Source organism: Aulonocara sp. 'chitande type north' Nkhata Bay, linkage group LG4, assembly GCF_057382095.1.
Source record: "Aulonocara sp. 'chitande type north' Nkhata Bay isolate Kocher_YH1m ecotype deep benthic linkage group LG4, A_spYH_male_GT1.1, whole genome shotgun sequence".
In the NCBI taxonomy this organism is placed as follows: Eukaryota; Metazoa; Chordata; class Actinopteri; order Cichliformes; family Cichlidae; genus Aulonocara; species Aulonocara sp. 'chitande type north' Nkhata Bay.
This window is the reverse complement of record NC_141347.1, coordinates 28,152,111-28,172,726: the sequence shown is the minus strand read 5'-3', so window position 1 is coordinate 28,172,726 and position 20,616 is coordinate 28,152,111. Positions and strand designations below refer to the sequence as shown.

Sequence of the window (20,616 nt, the reverse complement as noted above, 5' to 3'; positions counted from 1 at the left end):
CAACAGGAAACAGGAAAATAAGCAACTAATTGGCTGCTACAAGGAGAAACATCACCATGAATGCTTATACAAGGGCAGCAGGTTTTATATCCGATTTAATGCATTTTTTTTTAAATGAACAGAAAATGTCAAAATCTTACAGCGTTTATAAGTACAACTGCCAAAAAATGTCTTCTCTTTTACAAATCTCTAAAATTGACTTTTACTGAACTCAACACACCTACCTTTTTATTGAATAAAATGACTTACTGTCACTGTAACTGTTTGCAGCTGCCACTATTCTTCTTTTATACGCGAGACCTCAGTAACTGCGAGGCTAGACACTTTATAATCTGTTGTTACAGACAGGTTCATGTTGGTGACCTTTATCTGTGCCAGCACATGCATATTATGCTTAGGGTCTTGCACCTCTTTGCTCGTACCTCTCTGTCTCTGTCTTCCTCTGGTCCTTCCCTTGAATTCTAACCTCCTTTTCCTGCTTTCTAAAATCAATTATTATTGATTTTGCTGCACTCTCTGGGGTGGAGTCAAAAGAGGGGACAAAGAAGATAAAACCACAGGCGAATTGCTAAAGTAACTTCACTGTACCACAGGGGACTGGTATTATCGTGAGAGGAGACTCAGATGCTGCTCTGACTCCATTTAAAAGCACTGGAGAATAAGAGTAAATGGCATCCTTCGTTTACCAGGAAATTTCAAATGATGCATGAAGTGGATGTCAGCCAGCAGCTGACTGGCTGTCCTGTTTGATAGTGTAAGCTGACAAGTTGATAACAGTCAGACAGACAGTAAGAGATATTCAGATGCCTCAAAATTTAGGCAAACACCACTATGGCTTAACGGCTGCTTTACAATGACCCATGACAGAGAGCCAATAACGAGGCCTCTACATGTGGCACCTAAATGCTGATTGTTCTTATCTGGTAACGAAATGAAGAATCTGATTAAAAAAAAAAAAAAGAACATTTATCAAAGATCTTTACACAAAGTATTAATACGACCACTATGAAATATTTTATAGGAGAATAGAAACTATGCTAAACTAATAATAAATTCATGTTTTTTTAAGGGTTCTTTTAAAAAAAATAATCAGTTTATTTAAAACATAATTGTAAATTTGCAGTGTCTCAGAGCTGGAAGTTTGAAGTATTACTGGGAATACCTCATATTTTACCTCCTGCCTGAAAAAGATATGTTTTATCTAATTTGTTGCAAAGTATTGGCAGAAAATGATCTTCTTTTAACTTGTCTTGGGAACATGCTCTGCTATTCTGCTATGCAAGTTTTTTGTTTGTTTTTTAAATCCCTTTTCACTGACACAGAAGCCAAAAGGTGGATGGAAAAAAACAAAAATCTGACAAGTGATTACGTCTTTGAGTAAAAGCTAAGCTCAGACTTGCTCCCATCTGCACTTCCCACCCCCGGACCTCGATATTCTGGAACCAGTGAAAGCTTGAAATAATAACCCTGTCCAGAAATTTAGAGCCTCTTATGTATTTCAAAACCTCATTTTTTTAATGATGCATAAACCAAGAAAACACATGAGATGCATTAGGAGTCATGCTGTGGACAGATTTGTTAGAGAAACACTCCCCCTAGTGTAGGAATAGCTATACCTCAACATTACACAAAGTAAAAGCACAACAACCAAGACAGTTTCAATATTTTTAATCTTTTTCAATTTATACTTGCATGGATTAACCAACAAAGTATATACACATTCATTCTTTTGGAGGGAAAAAAAGTGCATATATGACTTTTTAAAAAACGACAAATACAAATAAATTAACAGACTGCTTGGACACAGTCTAATGAACTTGAAACTGGTTGTTTCAATTGTAAAAATATATATTAAAAAAAAGTGAAATAGCAGGCATATGCTGGAACAAATATTCTAATGTAAACTAAAATTAAAAAAAAAAAGAAAGAAAAATTGGTCTATTCAGACACTGCAGATGTCAATATAATAACCACATAGTTCAGCAGGGAGTACAGTAAAAGACTTTAGAATGAAAACAAATCTCCATGAATGCAGTGTACAAACGCATTACAATTTATACAGAAAGTAAAAGAAGAGGCATGCTTTCATTAAGCACTGTAGTGTTAAAATAGTTTAAAAGAAAATGAGACTTGTGACATTCATTCATCAAACCTCTCCTTAGATTCTCTGATCCAAAGATAGAAACTGTCCATTACAATTTTCTTTGCTTAAGGCTTCTGAAAAGTTTCAGCATCCTTTTTTTGTAGTGTTTCCGTTTGAAAATGCTCTCAAAAGCTTCTCAAATCCTAACCGGCTATTTCAGCTCATCCAGGTGTGTATTTGCAGTACCTCGCCATCTGCAGAACCTTAAGTCTGTACCTCAAATGTAGGATTATGGTAGTTTTGCTACGGCAACTTTGAATTGAACATCATGAATTTAACAGCAAAACAAAACGTCTATGTCGCAACAACAACTCTAAGCAGGATTCTCTAATCCTAATTAAGTTCTGCAGGGAAGCCTGAATGCATTTTACAACTAAAGTGATTAACGTTTAATACCCACTTCACCAGTCATTAGAAAGAAAAAAGAGAATAAATGGCACCGTTTTAAAACATTGGAAGTTACCGTTTGTTGATAAACAGTTTACAATAAGAAAAATAAAATAAAAAAACCCTCAAAAGTATTAAGATATTAATATTATAATGTCACTGATCATGTACTGTGTTATAAAACTATAAATTTACTATCTTTGTTTATTGCATTGAGCTACATGTATCTATTTTATATGACAGATATGACAGACAGACCACATCTTCAATGCAGCTGAGAACATGGAAACAGGGGTTCACAAACCGTTCACTGAGGTGAACCAAAGTTGGAATTCTTACGATATACGCGTACATAATGAGTCTATATAGTGATCAAAGAGAGATAATCGATTCCATAGTGTTGTCTCTGCTGGTGTACAACAGTAAATATTAAAGAAGACACACAATAAACAACCACTGTGGTAGGAGCACCCAGAGAGCACAGATAAGCAGAATTAAATAACAAAGTGAGAAAAAAACAAAACACTAATTGATATAATGCTATATGCAGTTAGGGAATTAATTAGATTTTCTTTCATATAGGCAACATTAAGTTTAATCCTTTAAAGCAATGATGAAGTATGCTAGATTTTACAGTTTCTAAATGACGTGCAAATTAAGCGATGAATATACCAGCCATGCTTTGCTTTCTACTTAACACAGCTGCAGAATTTTGCATAGTTAATAAATACATGCATTAGCGTTTTCATGCAATACTGCATTCCTTAATCATTCTCGATTTTGTACACTGACAACAAATTTACAAACAAAAATGAAAAATGCAGACACATAACTGGCGTGGAGATAAAGCTACGAGATGACCGATCCTGGAATTGATAACTAGGAATCTTATATTTTGTCCTTCAACCGTTAATAAATTCAGTGGCCCTCAAATGCGGCAGTTTGACACGTTTTTGTAAATCAAACTGAATCCATCTGATGAACACCAAACAACAAAGACATTGTTATGATTTCTTTTTTTTTTAGATTTTTGCAATCGTAGTGTTTTTATGGTTCATGTTTGGCAGCAGGGCTGTAACAGGTGCGCAATATGCTTCCAGCTTTCTTTCAAGAGTTTAGACTGCACACCGCCAATTTTAAGCTCAACAAACTGCTTGCCATTAGGACCTTTAACTGCAACTGCTAAATCAACAGCTCTCATCTAACCCTACGTTATCAAAACAAAGCCAATCTATAAAAATGAGTGAAAACATCCTGCAGTTTTTAGTGTCCAACATATACAGGAAAAAAGCCAAATAAAAGGTTTGGCGACATCCGCACCTCAAACCACAAACCGTATTTACACAGTGTGTTATAAACACTATACATTTTGACTTTATTACATTATGAGATTGTCTACTGCTTCGTGAGATGTTCTAATAAATTGTTTATGTAGCAAGAAAATTTATGGGCAAAAAACAAAAAAGCTTAATGCCAAGGCCCAGCTCTCTAAAATACACACTAACCACTACATTTCAATTACAGACTTCTAAACAGGCAAACAAGAAAGGGAAAGCTAAATGTACTTAAAATGATCCTGCTTTGATCCAAAGTGCCATTGTCAGCTTCCTGATAGATTACACATGTTAAGTAGAAAAGAGCAGCTACAAGAACACCACCATATTTAAACAGCTCTATGTAATCTCTGTGGTCTGTTGCAGCTTGAATGCCATAGTCAGTCCACGTACGGAGAAAAGTCCCAGGTCTGCAGCAGACACCTTTTTATGCAACCCCACACTAACACTAAAGATTAGCACGCCATGTTAAATCGCAGAAGTAGCGATAAAAACGTCCTGAGGATAAATAGGATGTTCATCACTGACTGAGACCTTCAAAAGCTTCCCTTAAATGTCAGGTTTGAGGCTACTTTAATAAGTGTCCCAGTTATAAACAAATTAATTATTACTGGAAGGTTAACAGGATGTTCGACCAGTTATTAAATGCAAGGAAAGGTTTAACAGGTGGCTTCAATAAAGACATGAAACGTCATCTAGTGTTGCTCGAGCACATCGTGTTGTCTAAACGTGACAATTCATCAAGCAAACCAGGTAGATTAAACGTTTCTGGGTATAATTTCAATTTTAACAACCTGTACAGACCATTGAAATAATACACCGAACTGTTTAAAAATGAGTGGCATCCAAAACCATCTGAGAACCCAATGTAAACCTGAAACCTCATATATGCTACAGAGAAATAGTGAGAAAGATACTGCAAAATACCAAACTCAAAATGTTTTATGCTAGAAGTAAAATCACTTAGTTGTGGTTTATAATAAAATAACTTTGAATCTTTTGAAACATACACTACAGTGGTGCCTAATGTATGAGTATTGCCTTATAAATGGGGCATTTCTATAGTGAACTAAAGCTGATTGTTCACAAAAAGGCCAGCAAGCATCATGACGGCAGCACTGATAATATTCTGCCACTGCTTTGAACTTTACTCCACAATGCATCTGTTATTTTCGCATACATGTCCATATTTGGACAACAACCACTCCATGACAATGTATGTGTAGATCTATAATCAACCAAATGGCTCATTATCAATATTCTGATTCAAGCTGATGAATAACAAAATGGAAAATATTCTCCAGTGAGGTACCGCGGGTTATGATAAACAATACCTTTTCTGAAGTTTGTGGTCACAGTTCTGAACGTCATCATTTGAAAGAATGCTCATTTAAGAAACAACAGCTAGTGGAGCAGTGGCATTTTAGAGCACCAGGTGAAATAAAGGGGTGATTTCTTAAAAAAAATGGCCCCTGAAACATCGAGATGAATGTACACTTTTATCATTTCAAGTCTAAGGCCTGTTGAATCTACTGTCTGATATGTCTCGAAACTACTAAATTAATAATTACGACACTGCTTCGTGTTTACAAAGTGCGAACAAAACATTCCTACTCAGTGATGCATACAGTAGAAGACTACTATGTTGCCAAAGGCAATTATTTGTTTACATGTACAGCATTGAAAGGCGCTTAAGATTATTTTCATCTTGCTCATGGAAGGAGAAAATAAAAAATGAGTTACATACCATATACTTTCTGTCAATATATGTACAGACACATATACATATATTTATATACCGTGACTGTAAAGGGTTTCATTCCAAAACACACTATCAATTTAATGCAAAAGTACTTCAATAAAATTTTGAAAAATAGATTTATATTTAAAAAGGTACTCGTAAAAAAAATAATAACGTTTTGAATTATTGGACAAATTGTAAACCAATTCTAATTTCTTGCCAACATTAGTTCTGGTTTTGTTCTTCCTGCTGCTCTGTATCAATGCTAGGAACTATCAAGTAGAGCCACATTATGAGATTACTTATTTTTTCTTAATGGAAAAATGGAGTAAGAATAATATTTGTAAGACCTTTATAGACTAAAGCAGTAGGTGCATGGAGAAACTTGCTTGAAGAACAGAGATTTAACCCATCAGTGGTAAAAACAATCAATGAAATGTACTATTAGCCAACTCTATTTCGGAATGAAACTCTTTTGTATTTGTGTGCATGTCTGAATAATTTTGTTTCAGTATTTGTCAGAGGCTATTTTTGATGTTAAAGTTTTGTACCCTTTGACAATGATTTGAAATGCTTACAGAACAGCAGCAGAATTCAAGCATCAGCAGCCAGCTAATCAATTCTAGAATAACTAGAAGACTTGGAACCTGTGTAACAGAAAACTACAACAAAACTACTACAATATCTGAATTACAAGTTACTGGTGCACAAGACATTGATAAGTATTTCGTAGAGACTCAAGTTCAAATGGATAAGCTGCTACATTTTAAATCAAGTTTTATTTCACGCTCGTGTCGTACAGGTCTTCCGTGCACAAAATCAAATATGCTGCTGCACCACCAAAGGTGGAAAAGGTATCAATATTTACTACTGGAAGAAGCTAAATTGGCAGCATACTACACAAGTGCTTGGCACTCAGGTAGGCGGATGATGATACAGTACTTTTAAATATCTTTAAACACTCAAAGCTGGCTGCCAATACTAAAATTGCAAACCCAACATGTGCATTTAAACCAAGAGTACAAAACCATAACATCAAAAATGTGTCTTAAATACATCTGGAGCTCGCTGAAACTTAGGCACAAAGATTAGCTGCATTATGCTTGTTCAATATACCGACTATAGATGTATCATTGAGGCCTCTGTGTTGTTCGTGCAGGAGATTGCATGCTCGATGACAGTTTTCGGGAAGATGTCATTCTTTCAAGGGGTTTCTTCCCATTAGGAGATTTGGAACTTACTTCAGAAGTGGAAGACTTGGACTTGCCTACATTTAAAAGAGAGCGACTCAGAGAGCTGGGGGGCTTGGAAGACTCCTTTGTCTCTGATTTTGTCTCACCTCCAGGAGTCTCTGCAGATTTCGGAGAAGACGCCGCGTCTCCTGGCTTTCCACCATTGCCACCGATCTCCTTGGCTTGTCCATTCTGCTTGCATGTCCTCTCCGAGGCTTTTTTGGTGAGCATGGTACTTTTTCCTAAATCAGCCGACCGGCGGCTTTCCCTTTGTCGGAGGGCACTCTTGAAGAAAGACAACCCTTTCTCCTCAGATTTGCTGCTGCGCTGCAGATCTCTGGTGGAAACGCTGGGTGAACGCAGGCTAGTGACAGAAGAACTGCTGCTGGAACTCCGCACAAATCTCCTCTCAGGACGGTTGCTTTCGCCGCTCTTTGAAAGTGAGCAGCGTGCTACCGAGCCGCATCTGAGGTTGTCAGCCAGAGGGCTAGTGTGCATAGAATCTCTACTGTAGCTCCTTTCTATAAGCCGCTTCCTGCTGTTTGTTGAGCTCTTCTCAGTGACAGTGGAATTCTTCTTTGAGGTTGGTGAAGGAGAAGCTGAGGACTGAGGCGTGGAACGGACGCATGGCTTATGTTGTGGCGTAGCCTCTGGAGGCTGATTTGACTCTTTCGTTTTGGAGGGAGTCCCACTAGGTGTCGAGGTGCTTTTCTTAGCATTTGCACTCTTCTCTTTAGTATTGCTCAGCTTTTTACCTTTCACTGGTGTACTGGAAGACGTCTCAGGTGCAGAGGTCTTGTGGGTCGAGCACAATCGTTTTTTGGAGCTTTTATCTTGCTCCACTTTGCTGACACTCTTTGTGGATCCTGTGCTTTCAGCCTTTAAGCCAAATCCTCCGATACTATTCTTACGTTTCTGTTCTTTGGAGGGAGTAGCTTGAGTGGGTAATATGTTTTGGTCTATAGCTGTGATCTGGTTGTTGTTTTCAGTTGGCTCATTTTTGGTGATCTTCTTTTCCACTGGAGTGGAAGCCCGACAGTACATGTCTAAGAACCTTTTATTGTTGTCCTGGTCGGGGAAACTGCTCTCCATCATAGACAACGGAGTCCTGTTGCCAAAGTATCGTTCGTGTTTACTGTAGCTGCCAAAACACGATGTGGAAACCTTGTCGTCACATGCCTCTCCTATCCTCTCTAAAGGAGGGGAACACCGAGAGTCAAGGGAGAACCGTGAGGGCGAGTTAGATCTCATGTGCAGCTTGGCAGAGAGAGACCAGGAAGGTTTTATCCCACTGTCACTGAAAGCTAAAGGACTGGCAATGGATGACCTGGATGACAAACTCTGCCGCTGAATACTCCTCACAAAGGGGCGGACAGAGAATCCTCCTAAAAAACAGGGAATTATTTAGTTTAAAACACACCAACATCTACACAATAATGAACAAGCATTATTATTTTTATATTAAGAATCAAATGAAATAGTTGTACTGTTTCACACTTTTGGGGGGGTAAATCCATCAGTGTATCTACATCAATAACAATACTGACACTGATATTTGATTATTTAAAAAATAGACATTTTGGCTGGTTTTCTTTTTTTGAGTCCTTATTAGATGATGTGACCGTGTTGTTTAAAAAAAATAATCTTGTTTTATTACCACAACAGATTATCTATTGCTCATTAACACTGACTCTACTGTGATCAGCTGGTTGTTTTGCAGCATTATAAACACATGTTACCAACAGGGAACTTGCAGAGTGCCATCTGATGGACAAACTATGTAATACTCTCTAGTTTTTAAATTTCCATTTATTAGCCATTATCAAAGCCAATATGGTAAATGGCCTGTATTTATATAGCGCTTTACTAGTCCCTAAGGACCCCAAAGCGCTTTACATATCCAGTCATCCACCCATTCACACACACATTCACACACTGGTGATGGCAAGCTACATTGTAGCCACAGCCACCCTGGGGCGCACTGACAGAGGCGAGGCTGCCGGACACTGGCGCCACCGGGCCCTCTGACCACCACCAGTAGGGAACGGGTGAAGTGTCTTGCCCAAGGACACAACGACCGAGACTATCCAAGCCGGGGCTCGAACCGGCAACCTTCCGATTACAAGGCGAACTCCCAACTCTTGAGCCACGATCGCCCCATAGCCACGATCGCCCCATAGCCACGATCGCCCCATAGCCAATATCAATAAAATTGCAAACAGCTATAACCCACTGGACCTTAAACATCACTCAGGCCATATTTCTACATTGCTACAAAGCTATGCTATATAATAAAGGACTTTATCACATTTACAGTGCCTGTAATGTTATTCTCGCTTAGTACAAGACCAAGGCCTACACGATGACTAGTAAAAACCATGTTAAATTATAAGTTAATAAAAAGGGAGCATCCAAGACAAGTCATGCATAGTTTTCTGAAATTTTACAACATGCAAGCCATATCTTGCAGACTGGCTAGTGAAGGTTTCCCACACCTCAGAGATCTGTGGGGACTTGTTCATTTCACTCCAATGCCATATTTGCCTTGTGACTTTAATTATTAGAGTTGGGATTGGTAAATTTAAGGTCTGAGTTTGTAATTCTTGACTGTAATGTTTAATCCCACTTTAGATATTGTCTTTAGAGGAAGCTTTAAAGTATCCCTATAAATGCGATGGACTTAAAAACCTTGAAACCAAACTCTGAACTTTGTGCATTTCTGAAACTATGACCTGCTCAGGAGGCAGTAGATGTGTGTATGATGAAAATCAATGAAAATGAACAATCAGGAACCTTTAAATAAAAATAAATAAATAAATGAAAGTTCAGCATTTTCTCACCGTCATCCTCACTACGTTCGACTGGAAACTCAACCGACTCAGCCAGTGAAGCCAGAGAAGTGCGTCTGGATGAGGCTCCAGAGGCCAAACTAGCAGGCCTGCTGCCAGGTAGCCTGTTGATCCAGTGATCACACAAGGATGAACTAGTAGAGCCTGATTAAAACACAAACATGGATACATTTTAAGCCTTAAATGTCACATAAAGCTTATTATGCCACTTTATGGTACGGTATACATTACATATGCTAGGTGGACAAATGGTGTATAAATAAATACTGACCAGCCACAGAGCTATTGGCAGACCAAGAGGGGATGACTGTTCTCCTCTGATAGAACAGTATATAGGCTGTTTGCTGGCACACGTCATCATCAGCTATTGCTGTAACTTCACTGTCATCAAAGCAGTACCACTGACCATCAATGGAGTTTTTGCAGTATGCTGTGAGCACAAAGTAAAGAATGAGTTAACATGGATGGCAAACACATTCAGCTGCTTGATATGCTCATTTCCAATACAACGTTTAATTTGCATCTTATCACAGTTAAAAGCAAATCAGTGATTCATTGTTTGACTTGATCTTTTTTACTCCTTCCCCTGATGTCCCACTCAGTTTTACCTCAGGCTGAAACAAGCCATTTTTTGGTTTTGTCCCTTTAAATGCCCGCTTGTCTGAAAGCCCACTTTCTCCTAATCCCAAAATACTGCTCAGCAAAAATGTTACCAAGCAGCTTGTAGTTTGACTCTACTGGGATATAACACTTGGAAATATAAGGAAATCATGTGCTTCGCTGACATTAGCTTGGCATGAAGCTTATATTCCAGTAGTCTGGAGGCTGACTCTGAGCTTTTGGCTTACAGGGATTACTTTTATATACTTTTACATCACTATTTGACAGCTTGCCCACATTTCATTTGACTTTCAAACACAGTAACATTGCACATATGAGAGAAAATAAGGACAGGCATTAAAAAAAGGTTTAATTTGCATTTCTGATCCATTTTAAAATAGGTCTGAAGCAAAGAACTGCTCGCATTACCAGTGTAGTGGCCTCCGTGCATGTTCCCGTGATGGTTGCAAACAGCATACAGGTCATACAGGTAGTCATCAGGATTCCTTCCCAGTCCATAGGACCGTCTCCACGGAGACCAATGGGAAGGTAAACTCCAGCTACTCTGGCTTCTCTTAACCACGTGAGGAGCCATGTCCATCCCCATCAACGGGAACCTCACCATGTTCTGCATCTTCACCCTCCGGTCCCCCTCCTGAAACAAAAATATAGAAGCATGTTGCAACAGAGTCTCGTTATCTGACCATCAGCTGTCCACCTAGACTAAAACTCTAACCTTTAAGTTCTGCAGATGTACAGTGTTAATTTTTAATATCTGCTGGTCAACATATAGGATTTAGCAAAAAACTTACTTACAAATTCTTACTGAAAATATCCAGATGAACTAAAATACCTGTCTGAACCTCTTGAGATGCAGTATGAGTACATCCGGGAGCGTCCACAGGCTGAGCTTAATCCGGCCCTGCTGCAGCTGCTTGCAGTGGGGACAGCGCCAGGCGTCGTCTGGGGCCAGCTAAAACACACAAGACCCAAGGAGTAGCTATGAAGAGAAAGCCCCAACCACAGAGCTTATATAATAGACCTCACACAGGATGAGGCCCCGAATTTCCCTCCAACTTCTCTCTTTTACTCCAGAGCAAAACACAGTAAAACCACTGTGAGCGCATGTGCCAAGGCCAGTTTACGATTTATTTATTCAACTTAAACTACTAACAGTGCCGTCTTGCACGCATGCATACATGCTCGTGTGTCTACCTGCTCTTCTTTAGTGTACAGCTGAAAGCACTGAGCAAGGGTGCAGGCCTGCGGCTGGTGATGTTGTTCTCTATGCAGATAGACACTCTCAGCATCCGGAATATACTCTTCCTCGGTGTGTCCAAACAGACTGTGGGAAACAGAAAAAGAAACACACCCTTCGTGTAACAGCGCAGTCAGGTGAGGATCACAGGATCTGAGATTGATAAAAGAAAAATAAACTGACCAGTATTTTATTGTAACTGAGACAGATGAAGTAATTGTTTACCATGTCATAAGAATGCTGTTTGTCCTTACATTAACGGTTCACACCCAGCAGTGCAACTAAAGGATTTAAGACTTTAAAGGGCTTCACAATCAGCACTTGTGCAGACATGCATTACACATGAACTCGACAGGATTTGTTCAAAGCCAACATCATCAACATCCAAGTACCAAAAAGGGGGAAAAAAAAGTTTGATTTGGCCAGCATGGGCGTTTGTGTTAACTGCTCGACATATTAGTCAGCTTAGTGAGAAAGAAGGAACTGCTTCAAATGCAGCGTGAATTTTTTGACATTTTACATAAGTTAGTTCTTGAAAAAAGAAATCCTGTCAAGCAAACGATATGTTAGGAGGTACGCACAGAAAAGGCCACGTCCTCTGAAACATCCTTAGTTAAGTTTGAGGTGTTGCTCAATTTGAACGTCTTTTCAGAAACACTCGGCAAAGCAATTACTGTCACCATCAATTTTACTGAAAATGCTGAGACACATTGAACTGCTAAACCACAGCCCTGACAGCTACAATAGAAGAGATGGGAGTGGGGAAGGTGGGGGGTTTTCTGTGTCTGTGGCACTACAGATTTTGCCCTTAAAGTCAAAAGGCAGTTACATTAAGTCAGGACCAGAAACGGGTCAAAATTCTGCAACTGCAGACATCAAAACACTTTGAAGTTCAGCCGCATTTGTCTGTAATGTTCCATCATTTCTATGGTGGCCTGAATGGAACTGCTTACGAAGCAAAACTAGGCTGTCTGTAGCAATCATAATCAATTACAGAGTCAATGTTATGTCAACAAAGTCAGTTATAACCAGTGGCTTTACCAATTTTCAGAACAGTTTTCAGCATTTCCCCATCTCAAAATGGGTCTTAAGCAGAATTGGTCTGCCTATAGTAAAGACCTCATTTCTTACTATTTGTCAAAGCTGGCTTTTATATTTGGGTAGATAGGTCATGGCTAACAAAAACTATACTTTTTTAATTTAACAATGATATTTGTTTAGCTCTGGTTAAAGGGCCCACAAATTCCAATTCAAACTTTTTATCCTTTGCAGAACAACTGTGCTGTAGACAAGTGAAACTGGACACATACACATCCGTATTTTTTTCCACTTACTAGTCCTTGGTCTCTTTGTCCCATTCAACCACAATTTTCACATGTGGTGGTCCCCCTTGTCCACAGGACTTGTATGCTCTGTAATGAGAAAAAATAATTTAGCAACAAAGTAAGATGAGTGAAAAAGGTTTTTTCCCCTCTTCCAAGCACTGTATGACAAGAGTTTCATTCACTTAAATGTAATTTAAAAACACCTTTATGTCAGACAGACATTTGAATACAGTATGAGAGTTAATAGTTTATACTGAGAACAGAGCTTTATTAAATGTTTCAGGACTGTAATCAATAAACAAAAGAAAGAATGCTAGTTATGATCGCCACTGATTAATCATGATCATAATAAAATCAAATATAATTGCACTTTGGTTTGTGCATCTGCAGTGTTGTGACTTGTTTTGTTATTCTGAAATCATTCAGTTTCTAAGTCAAACAGGCCAAACTGGTAATTTAACATTCAAATCCTGTTAGGGCATGTCCTCTGCTCAGGTCATAAGTGAAGTAGAACTGATGGGGCAAGTGTGGAGAGGTGAGATTAAAGCTGAAAATTGATGTAATTACAACTTCAAACTATTTACTCAAGCTCATGCCTGCCTTTACCTTTATGTTTATGCACCAGTATTTATTAGGATTTCAGATTTTCTCACTTTCACTGACGTGCTGTGACTGCTGCAAAACATTAAGGCATTTGGAGAGCCTGGCACCGGTAATACACCTTTTTTAAACTGCTGAGTTTGTTACTACATTACATGACTACGACATGTCAAACGGCTATACTTGTTTTGCAAGGCAAGGTTGCATTTTTATTTATTTTTTTAAGTTCAGTGATCCAATATAATTATGGCAATGTAAACAGGCTTTAGAGAGAAAAACAGTCATTTTATAGTCTGGGTTATTAGCCTTATAAGTTGCTTTTATGAGCTGTAACAAGAAGTCACAGTGTGAGTAAGCTGAAATTTACTAAAGAACGTTCTGAATAAACATATCCCGACTTAGTTAAATTTTAGGTCATACTTCTCATCTGAAATCAAGAAGTTATCAAATATAACAATGGCTATCTGAACGGACCTTTCCACAGTTGGATGACACAGTGGTCGCTCATCTTGGGGCAGGAGGTAGGTGATGCCAACAACGCCAACCACTCGAAGACTGAAAGGTCCAACCTGCACACAGAATGAAAATGAAATATAAACCCCCCAGTGTCATCCAACTACTTTAAACTCTTTTGTCTTAAAAATAGTTTTGATACCTATTAAAATTTCAACTTCACTTAAAAAATAAATTAAGACTATTGTCTTTCCAGCTGTACATCATCTGTCAGAAAGTGTCACTCGACATTTGTTTCTGTTTTATGAACTTTCATGTTAAGCTAGCAAAGATGTGACCCATCAGTGCAGGAGGTATCTAGACTGATGGGTCTAGATACCTTGTTGTTTAAAATAAAGCTTTCTTAATAATCTCCCCACAAGTGGTAGTCACTGCTTGTATAGTCGGTATAAACAGGAGAATGCTGGAGGAAGGTTTGTACTTACTTGTGATCAAACAGAGGGTACGATCACTATAAACCACCTCCAAATAAAACCTTTGACTTCAGCAGTTCAGGTAAATAAAGGCTGCAGGACTACTTAAGGAAATAAACTGAGTATAAGGCAGTGAGTGGTTGTCATCCTACCTGAATGTAGACCCCAGGCCTCAAAAGATGGCGCATTTTCTCAAGGATCTCTTTTTGCAGAGCATCCCAGGTCACAGTGCGCTCCAAGTACAGTACAAAAGGCAGGCCAAACCTAAAAATAAAAAAACAAAATGCACAAGTTCCATTAGCTGCTATCAGCTTCTCCATCAGGCCTTTTATTAGGTAAATGCCAGGGACAAATTGTGGGTTATGTCAATAACCCTTCTTTATCACTGACAGACCCACAAGAACAGGGCATGTATTACATAATCAGAAGAAGCAGAGTGGATGAGTAAGAAATGCAGAACATAAAATCATTCTGAGATGCAGTACCTCTTTCCTTGGTGGCCAGTACACGCTCTGTTACACACCAAAAGGATCATTTTTTCTGGTCCCAGGTTTTTATTGGGTGATGCAGTTACAGGTGTCACAGCGCCCTGCATAAAAGACGGAGTCCTGCTGATTTCTGTCCCATACTTCAAGTTGTTATGATTCAGATTTGCCAGAAGGCTTCCTGCGAAAGACAGAATGGCACGCGAGTCTTTTTGATTAAACGTGGAAAATGCAGAACACACCTTTTAAAAAAATAAAATAAAATAAAAATGTAAAACTACTGAGTAACCTCTTTTTGTGCGGATGTTTTCCAGCCTGAAGGTCTCGGGTGTCTCAAAGGCAAAGATGGAATCGCTCTCTTGTATGATGTCAAGATCGTCATCATCGTCACAAAACGAACGGTGAAAGCCGTCGTAGTACATTTCAGTCAAAACAAACTACAAGAGAAAAACAGCACATTTAAACCTTGTAGCAATTATTCTGTATCAAGTCCATATCAGTATTACAGCAATTCAGTAATCTTATTAGCAGCTGCATCCTGCTTTAGCTGTAATTTACATATGCTCTCAAGCCCTTTTTTGCTGCTGTAGTACTAAGAACAAATGTTAGAATTGCGTACTACCTCCCAAATATAACCTATAACAGCCAGGGGCTTGGAGCAAAACTCGCTTCCGTTTTAGAACTGGCTGTACCGACACTGTGCCCGTAATATAGTCTCACTGTGGCAGACCCTGATAAGTGACAGGAATAGCACCTGGTCCATTGGGATCTTAGTCTCGCGTGACACAGCATCTCTGAGGCGATACACGGTGCTGTTGAGCGGAACAGCAACTCCAATCCTCATACAGTGAGAGTACTTCCCCTGGTACACCACCGTCACATACAAGGGCCTAACAAAAAGAAACGGGAATGAGCAGCACAAATAAAACACACACACAAAAAATTCACACACCTATTTAATACTGGACAAAATGGGGAGGGTGTGGTGTTGCAGCTTGGCCTTTAAGTAAGCCGGAGCTGAACTGATATGACGGGAAAGGTGCCACACTAGACGCAGGCACTGTTGTGTAACACATCACACCTCTGATTCTGCATGCTACCTGAAAGTACATGCTAAGATAACATTACGCCAGGTTTGTTTAGTCCATGACGCTGTCTTTGTGTCCAAGTGCTATAAAGCCACTTTTTATCTTTATCGTACTGCAACCATAAAAATACTTTGATATGTAATCCAAATACTTTGAGCCTAAAAGCATTTGGACAGTTAGGCAATATTTGTTCTTTGCGAGTCCAGAACAATCAGTGTAAAGTATAATAATGGATATTACAATAAAGTAAATATTTGGATAGGATCATATCATAGAACAGAAATGTCTATGAGACTTCTAATAGCAGAGCCCTGGTGATGCCCAAGCTCCAGAGGTTAAAAAGTAACAGGATGGTGACACGCCAAAATCCTCATATTTCATAGTTTGTGGAACTCTGTTTGTCAGTGACCTTTAGACATCGCCATACAATTTGTAGCTTCCCTGGTGACATCTTCCTCTTTCTTTCACTTAGCTAGGGAATCATCTTTACTTTATCCAAACAGTAAAGCTTTGTTCAAAAACTCTGCGCTTCTTTTGTATGCTTTTGAAATTTCACTCTGGGTCTTTCAGTCTCTGAGGCTTACAGAGTGTTTGTTTTCTGTTATGAATCCTTTAAGGTTCTAGTCACATACTCTCAAATTCTCTTCTTCGTGGGAGGAGTCGTGCTTTTTGGCCTTCCAACTCATCTCCAAAGGGCTTTATTCCTTAAAATGTCAGACAACCTCGATACACATTCCAACTCTGTCACCTCTGAGCCATGTGAGCTCTTTTCTTTAGGGAAGAGATTACTTTTTAGCTAATGGAATTCATGTTAAGAGGGCCATATCAAATTCTTTCACTACTGATGTAAACTTAATCATGGCTTTAGACCTTCATGTAAAAATCTATTATTTTAATTGAAATAAAATGTGAATATCATGGCCTGAAGAACAATTTTTTTTTTAATTTATAAAATGAGATCTATGCTCTACAACACAACAACAACAAACAAATCTACTCCTGGACATTTAACACGCCCACTTTTGCAATCACATATACTGCATATTTTCACACACATTCTGTTTTACATCCAGTGAAAGGTATCATTCCTCTAAAGACCTTTAAACAAACATGCCTGCTTAAAGTGTAGAAATGCAAACAACCTGGTAGAGCAACAAACACATCAGAAACATGTAAGAACATGTCATCAAAGTGTTGTTAACTGATTACTCCCTGACCTATAGCACAGCTCAGATGGAGAAACTCACCGTGTGTGAGGCAGCGGGATTGGTAATGAGATACAGAGGAAGGGATCAAAGGTATTGCTCTGCTTTTGGCAATGAGGGCAGGTAAGAGAAGACCTGTTGGGAAAACATTAAAAATCTTAATGTGGTGCAGAGACTTCCCTGTCACATTGTCAGAGCAACAGAGCTTCTACATCTACGGCTTACCTGTACTGAGCCTGAAACAGTTCTTGTACAAACGACCCAGCAGAAAGGGGAGGAGATGGTCCCTCTATGCTTTGATCGTCTTCTTCAATAGGTGGCTGAACAAAAACAAACAGGTTTGTTTAGTCTGATTACTTCATCATAATAAATTCTGGTCTATCAGGGTTCACAAGCTGCTGTGGGAGCTACACAGTCTTGTTATTGAGTAGCTCTGGGGAAAAAAGAGAAAACAAAGCCTGGCAAGCCTAGATGAGCCAGACTGTGAATGCCGCTCATTTGGAAGCTGCACCAAGTGACCAAAACACCCCGAACACTGATGAGATATAAACTGAAACAAAATAGCCTTGGAATGAAAACTGATGAGTTGCAATGAGGAGAAAATATCCAGTTAATGATTCACAATTGTGGCTTGATTAGGGGGGGTTACGTACATTAGAACACCAAATATTTTCTGGATTCACCTTAATAGCAGGCCTGCTGTTGGGGTTGACGGTGTTGAGATCCTCATGTACTCTGTCCAGCAGCCACAGCAGAAACTCTTGGGCATCATGCTGAGCGTTTCCTTTAAACTGTGTGGCATTTTTTGACACAACATTCTGCAAGAAACAGCATGGTCCAAAAGTTACGATGCCTGCCACCGTTTATCCTGAAATCACTCTGAATATCTAGATCATTGAGTAAAGCTTTATTAACAACAGGTATAAGACTTGTGTGGTGTAGGTACGCATTGTTTTTACCATACACTGTTATAAAAATATAATCCTGGTCATCTTTACTTAAAGAGGGCTTGTTATGCTCAAGTCCAACTCAATACTTTTTTTATCCTATGCAAGTAGTTCTGCATCAGCAACGGTTCAAAATAATCTTTATTTATCTCAGATCCCTTATCACCACTCCTGCTCATCCACGGTCTAAAACGAGCCCATTCAACCTCCCTTTAAGCTATTTTATTAGAAGTGGTTGGTTGCATCAACAAACAAAAGCAGCCACTGCAATCACTGACATCATACAGAGACAAGAGTAGAAAAACATATCTCCATCCAAGCATCTAAAGCAGACAGAAGCTTAAGTTTGGCCCAAAGGAATTCCTTGTTTATACAGTGCACTGCCCTCATTCTTTGAAACTTTGGTCATGTTAAATATGACTGTATACACTACTGTAAGAGTATATATAAGACAGAAAACATGAAAAAGCATAATAGGTCCCCTATTTATCTCGCCTTGATTTATTGATGTCACTCTTACCTTGAAGTCCCTGCTATGCTGGGGGGTATACTCAAACGTCCATAAAGCCCGCACAAGTCCTGACAGCTGCTCCGTGACCTCTCCTTTGGCCAGAAGACCCTTCTTCTGCAAATGCACACCATTTGTCTTTGGTTGGTCCTCGTCCTCCTCCTCGCCTTTGTAGTGCTCCAAAACGAGGTACTCGGCAAAGAGTTCAGTGTTACTGAGGCACTGCAGAATTGCATTCATGAAGCAGGTGTTGCCGTGGTTTTTTAGACCGGACACCCCAGGAACCCTTTCCCTGGATAGGAAGCCCCCCAGGTCCCCATCTTCCATGGGTACATCTTTACTTCCAGATTTAAACGTGGAAAATCCTCCATCATCTTTGTCATCCTCGGTTTGCACTTCGGATCCAAAGTGTGACAGCGCTGTGAGTGTCCTCAGGAGTTTACTCATAAAACTGCCCACAGAGCGAACAGAGCCTCGCCTGAACAGCTTCTTGCTGAAGCTGGACTTCTTGTCCTTGGTTGCGGCTTTACAAGACATGATTTCCCCTCTCACAGACAGCTCACATGCAGACGGAAAACTCAGATGTGCTGCACGGAGTCCGAGTCATCTTGCTGGCTAACTGATGCTACATCTCAAAATATGTAGACAGCAGCAGTGGTTAACGTTAGAGCTGCAGGGAGTGTTAGGTGCGTTAGCGGGTAACATGTTCACTAAGTTGTGTCTTCCAAAAGCATGCAGCGGTCTTTATGTTGTCAAAAAACGTTAGCTAATCCTCCACAACAATACAAATGACCTAATGGCGGAAGAGATGCAGCACTGACATTGCTTAGGTTAGCTGTTTATGCCTGCAACTTGCTTCAAAGTTACCGTGTTGTTGCGATCTACTGCCCTGCAGCACCGAAGCGACAGCGGCTGTGCTGAAGTAAAAACAGCAGCGTTAGCTGAATTAGCTAACGGTTCAACAAGAGCAGCAGAAACCGCGGCAGTGCTTCCCGGCCCAGCCACCACGGTCCGATACGAGCAGACAGTCCGCCATGGTATGCAGGCAATTACACTCTAAGCAGAGTGTGTACGAAATCCAGTTAAACCTCACATCTTCTAGCACATTCAGAGGCACATTCGGGATAAGCTACCAAGTAGCTTGTCGTTTACTTCTTCTTTTTCTTCTTGTCCGAGTAGTCGGCAGATAACTCTGTTTAGAGCTAATATACCGCCACCTATTGGCTAGGAGTTGGATCAGCGGTTTAAGATTATATTCTTTTGTTAACTGGGAAAATGTACCTACCGTGGCTATCATTCAGTTATAATTAACTCTAAAGGTCTGATCAAAGGTTTAATTTTTAAGAGATATATTAGTTTCAGGAAGGAGATCTTAAGAATTCAGATTAGTGACAGTATTGGGCTGTACTCACCACAGGGGTGTAATACACGCAAAGGACTAACCATGCTGATACCAGTCATCGTCTGTCTCTTATATTGATCATTTATGATTCTGTTTACAGTCATTTGCTCCTCTGCGTCTGCCCTGTTGACACTGTTTTTGGTTGGGTTGTTTTTTTGTTTGTTTTTTGTTTTGTTTTTTGCATCTTTAGTGTCATTTTGTGTATCTTTGTGTTATACTTTCTTTTGTTTTGGGGGTTTTGTCTCTCATTTGGTGTTTTTATATCTCATTTTGTGCCACACTTTGGGCTTAGTGAATTTCTCTTGTAATCATTTTGCATCTCTTAATCTTTCTCAAATTGGTTAGATCACATCTTATTCTGGGATTTACAATTGTAGTCTGAAGTTCACACACATCATGGACATGAGTAATTTGGGGATTTTAATGATTTCTTTGAAGTGTTCTTTTTCCAGGGTATACATCTATTATGTACTTTACAAAAGCTTACAGGAGCTGGATTTTCTCTAATCCACAAAGAGTCAAAAGTAAACATACAGGCTCTAAATACATACACCAGCACTAATATTTGGTTAAATGTCCTCTGGCA

The 20,616-nt window shown here is 39.4% G+C and overlaps 1 protein-coding gene across 1 annotated transcript; it reads right to left on the bottom strand.

The window, feature by feature from the left end:
- Window positions 1–1,656: 1,656 nt before the first annotated feature.
- On the bottom strand, window positions 1,657–19,786 carry usp31 (ubiquitin specific peptidase 31). Its single transcript, XM_086289656.1, has 16 exons — window positions 18,641–19,786; window positions 17,857–17,991; window positions 17,399–17,493; window positions 17,216–17,308; window positions 15,635–15,770; window positions 15,170–15,317; window positions 14,881–15,061; window positions 14,548–14,659; window positions 13,944–14,038; window positions 12,879–12,956; window positions 11,502–11,631; window positions 11,140–11,259; window positions 10,716–10,941; window positions 9,958–10,116; window positions 9,678–9,830; window positions 1,657–8,222 (listed from the first exon to the last, which is right to left on the bottom strand). Exons 1-16 carry the CDS (start codon window positions 19,163–19,165, stop codon window positions 6,736–6,738), a joined length of 3,873 nt encoding a protein of 1,290 aa, XP_086145782.1. The 5' UTR covers window positions 19,166–19,786; the 3' UTR covers window positions 1,657–6,735.
- Between the last annotated feature and the right edge of the window lie 830 nt (window positions 19,787–20,616).

Bases quoted from the DNA above. Each gene is read 5' to 3' on its own strand.
- usp31 (XM_086289656.1), bottom strand. From the start codon at position 19,165: ATGTCTTGTAAAGCCGCAACCAAGGACAAGAAGTCCAGCTTCAGCAAG. The intron at 14,039-14,547 runs GTAGGATGACAA...TTCTGTGTGCAG, and splicing joins GGCCTGGGGTCTACATTCAG to GTTGGACCTTTCAGTCTTCG. The intron at 11,632-12,878 runs GTAAGTGGAAAA...TGTTTCCCACAG, and splicing joins GACAAAGAGACCAAGGACTA to TCTGTTTGGACACACCGAGG.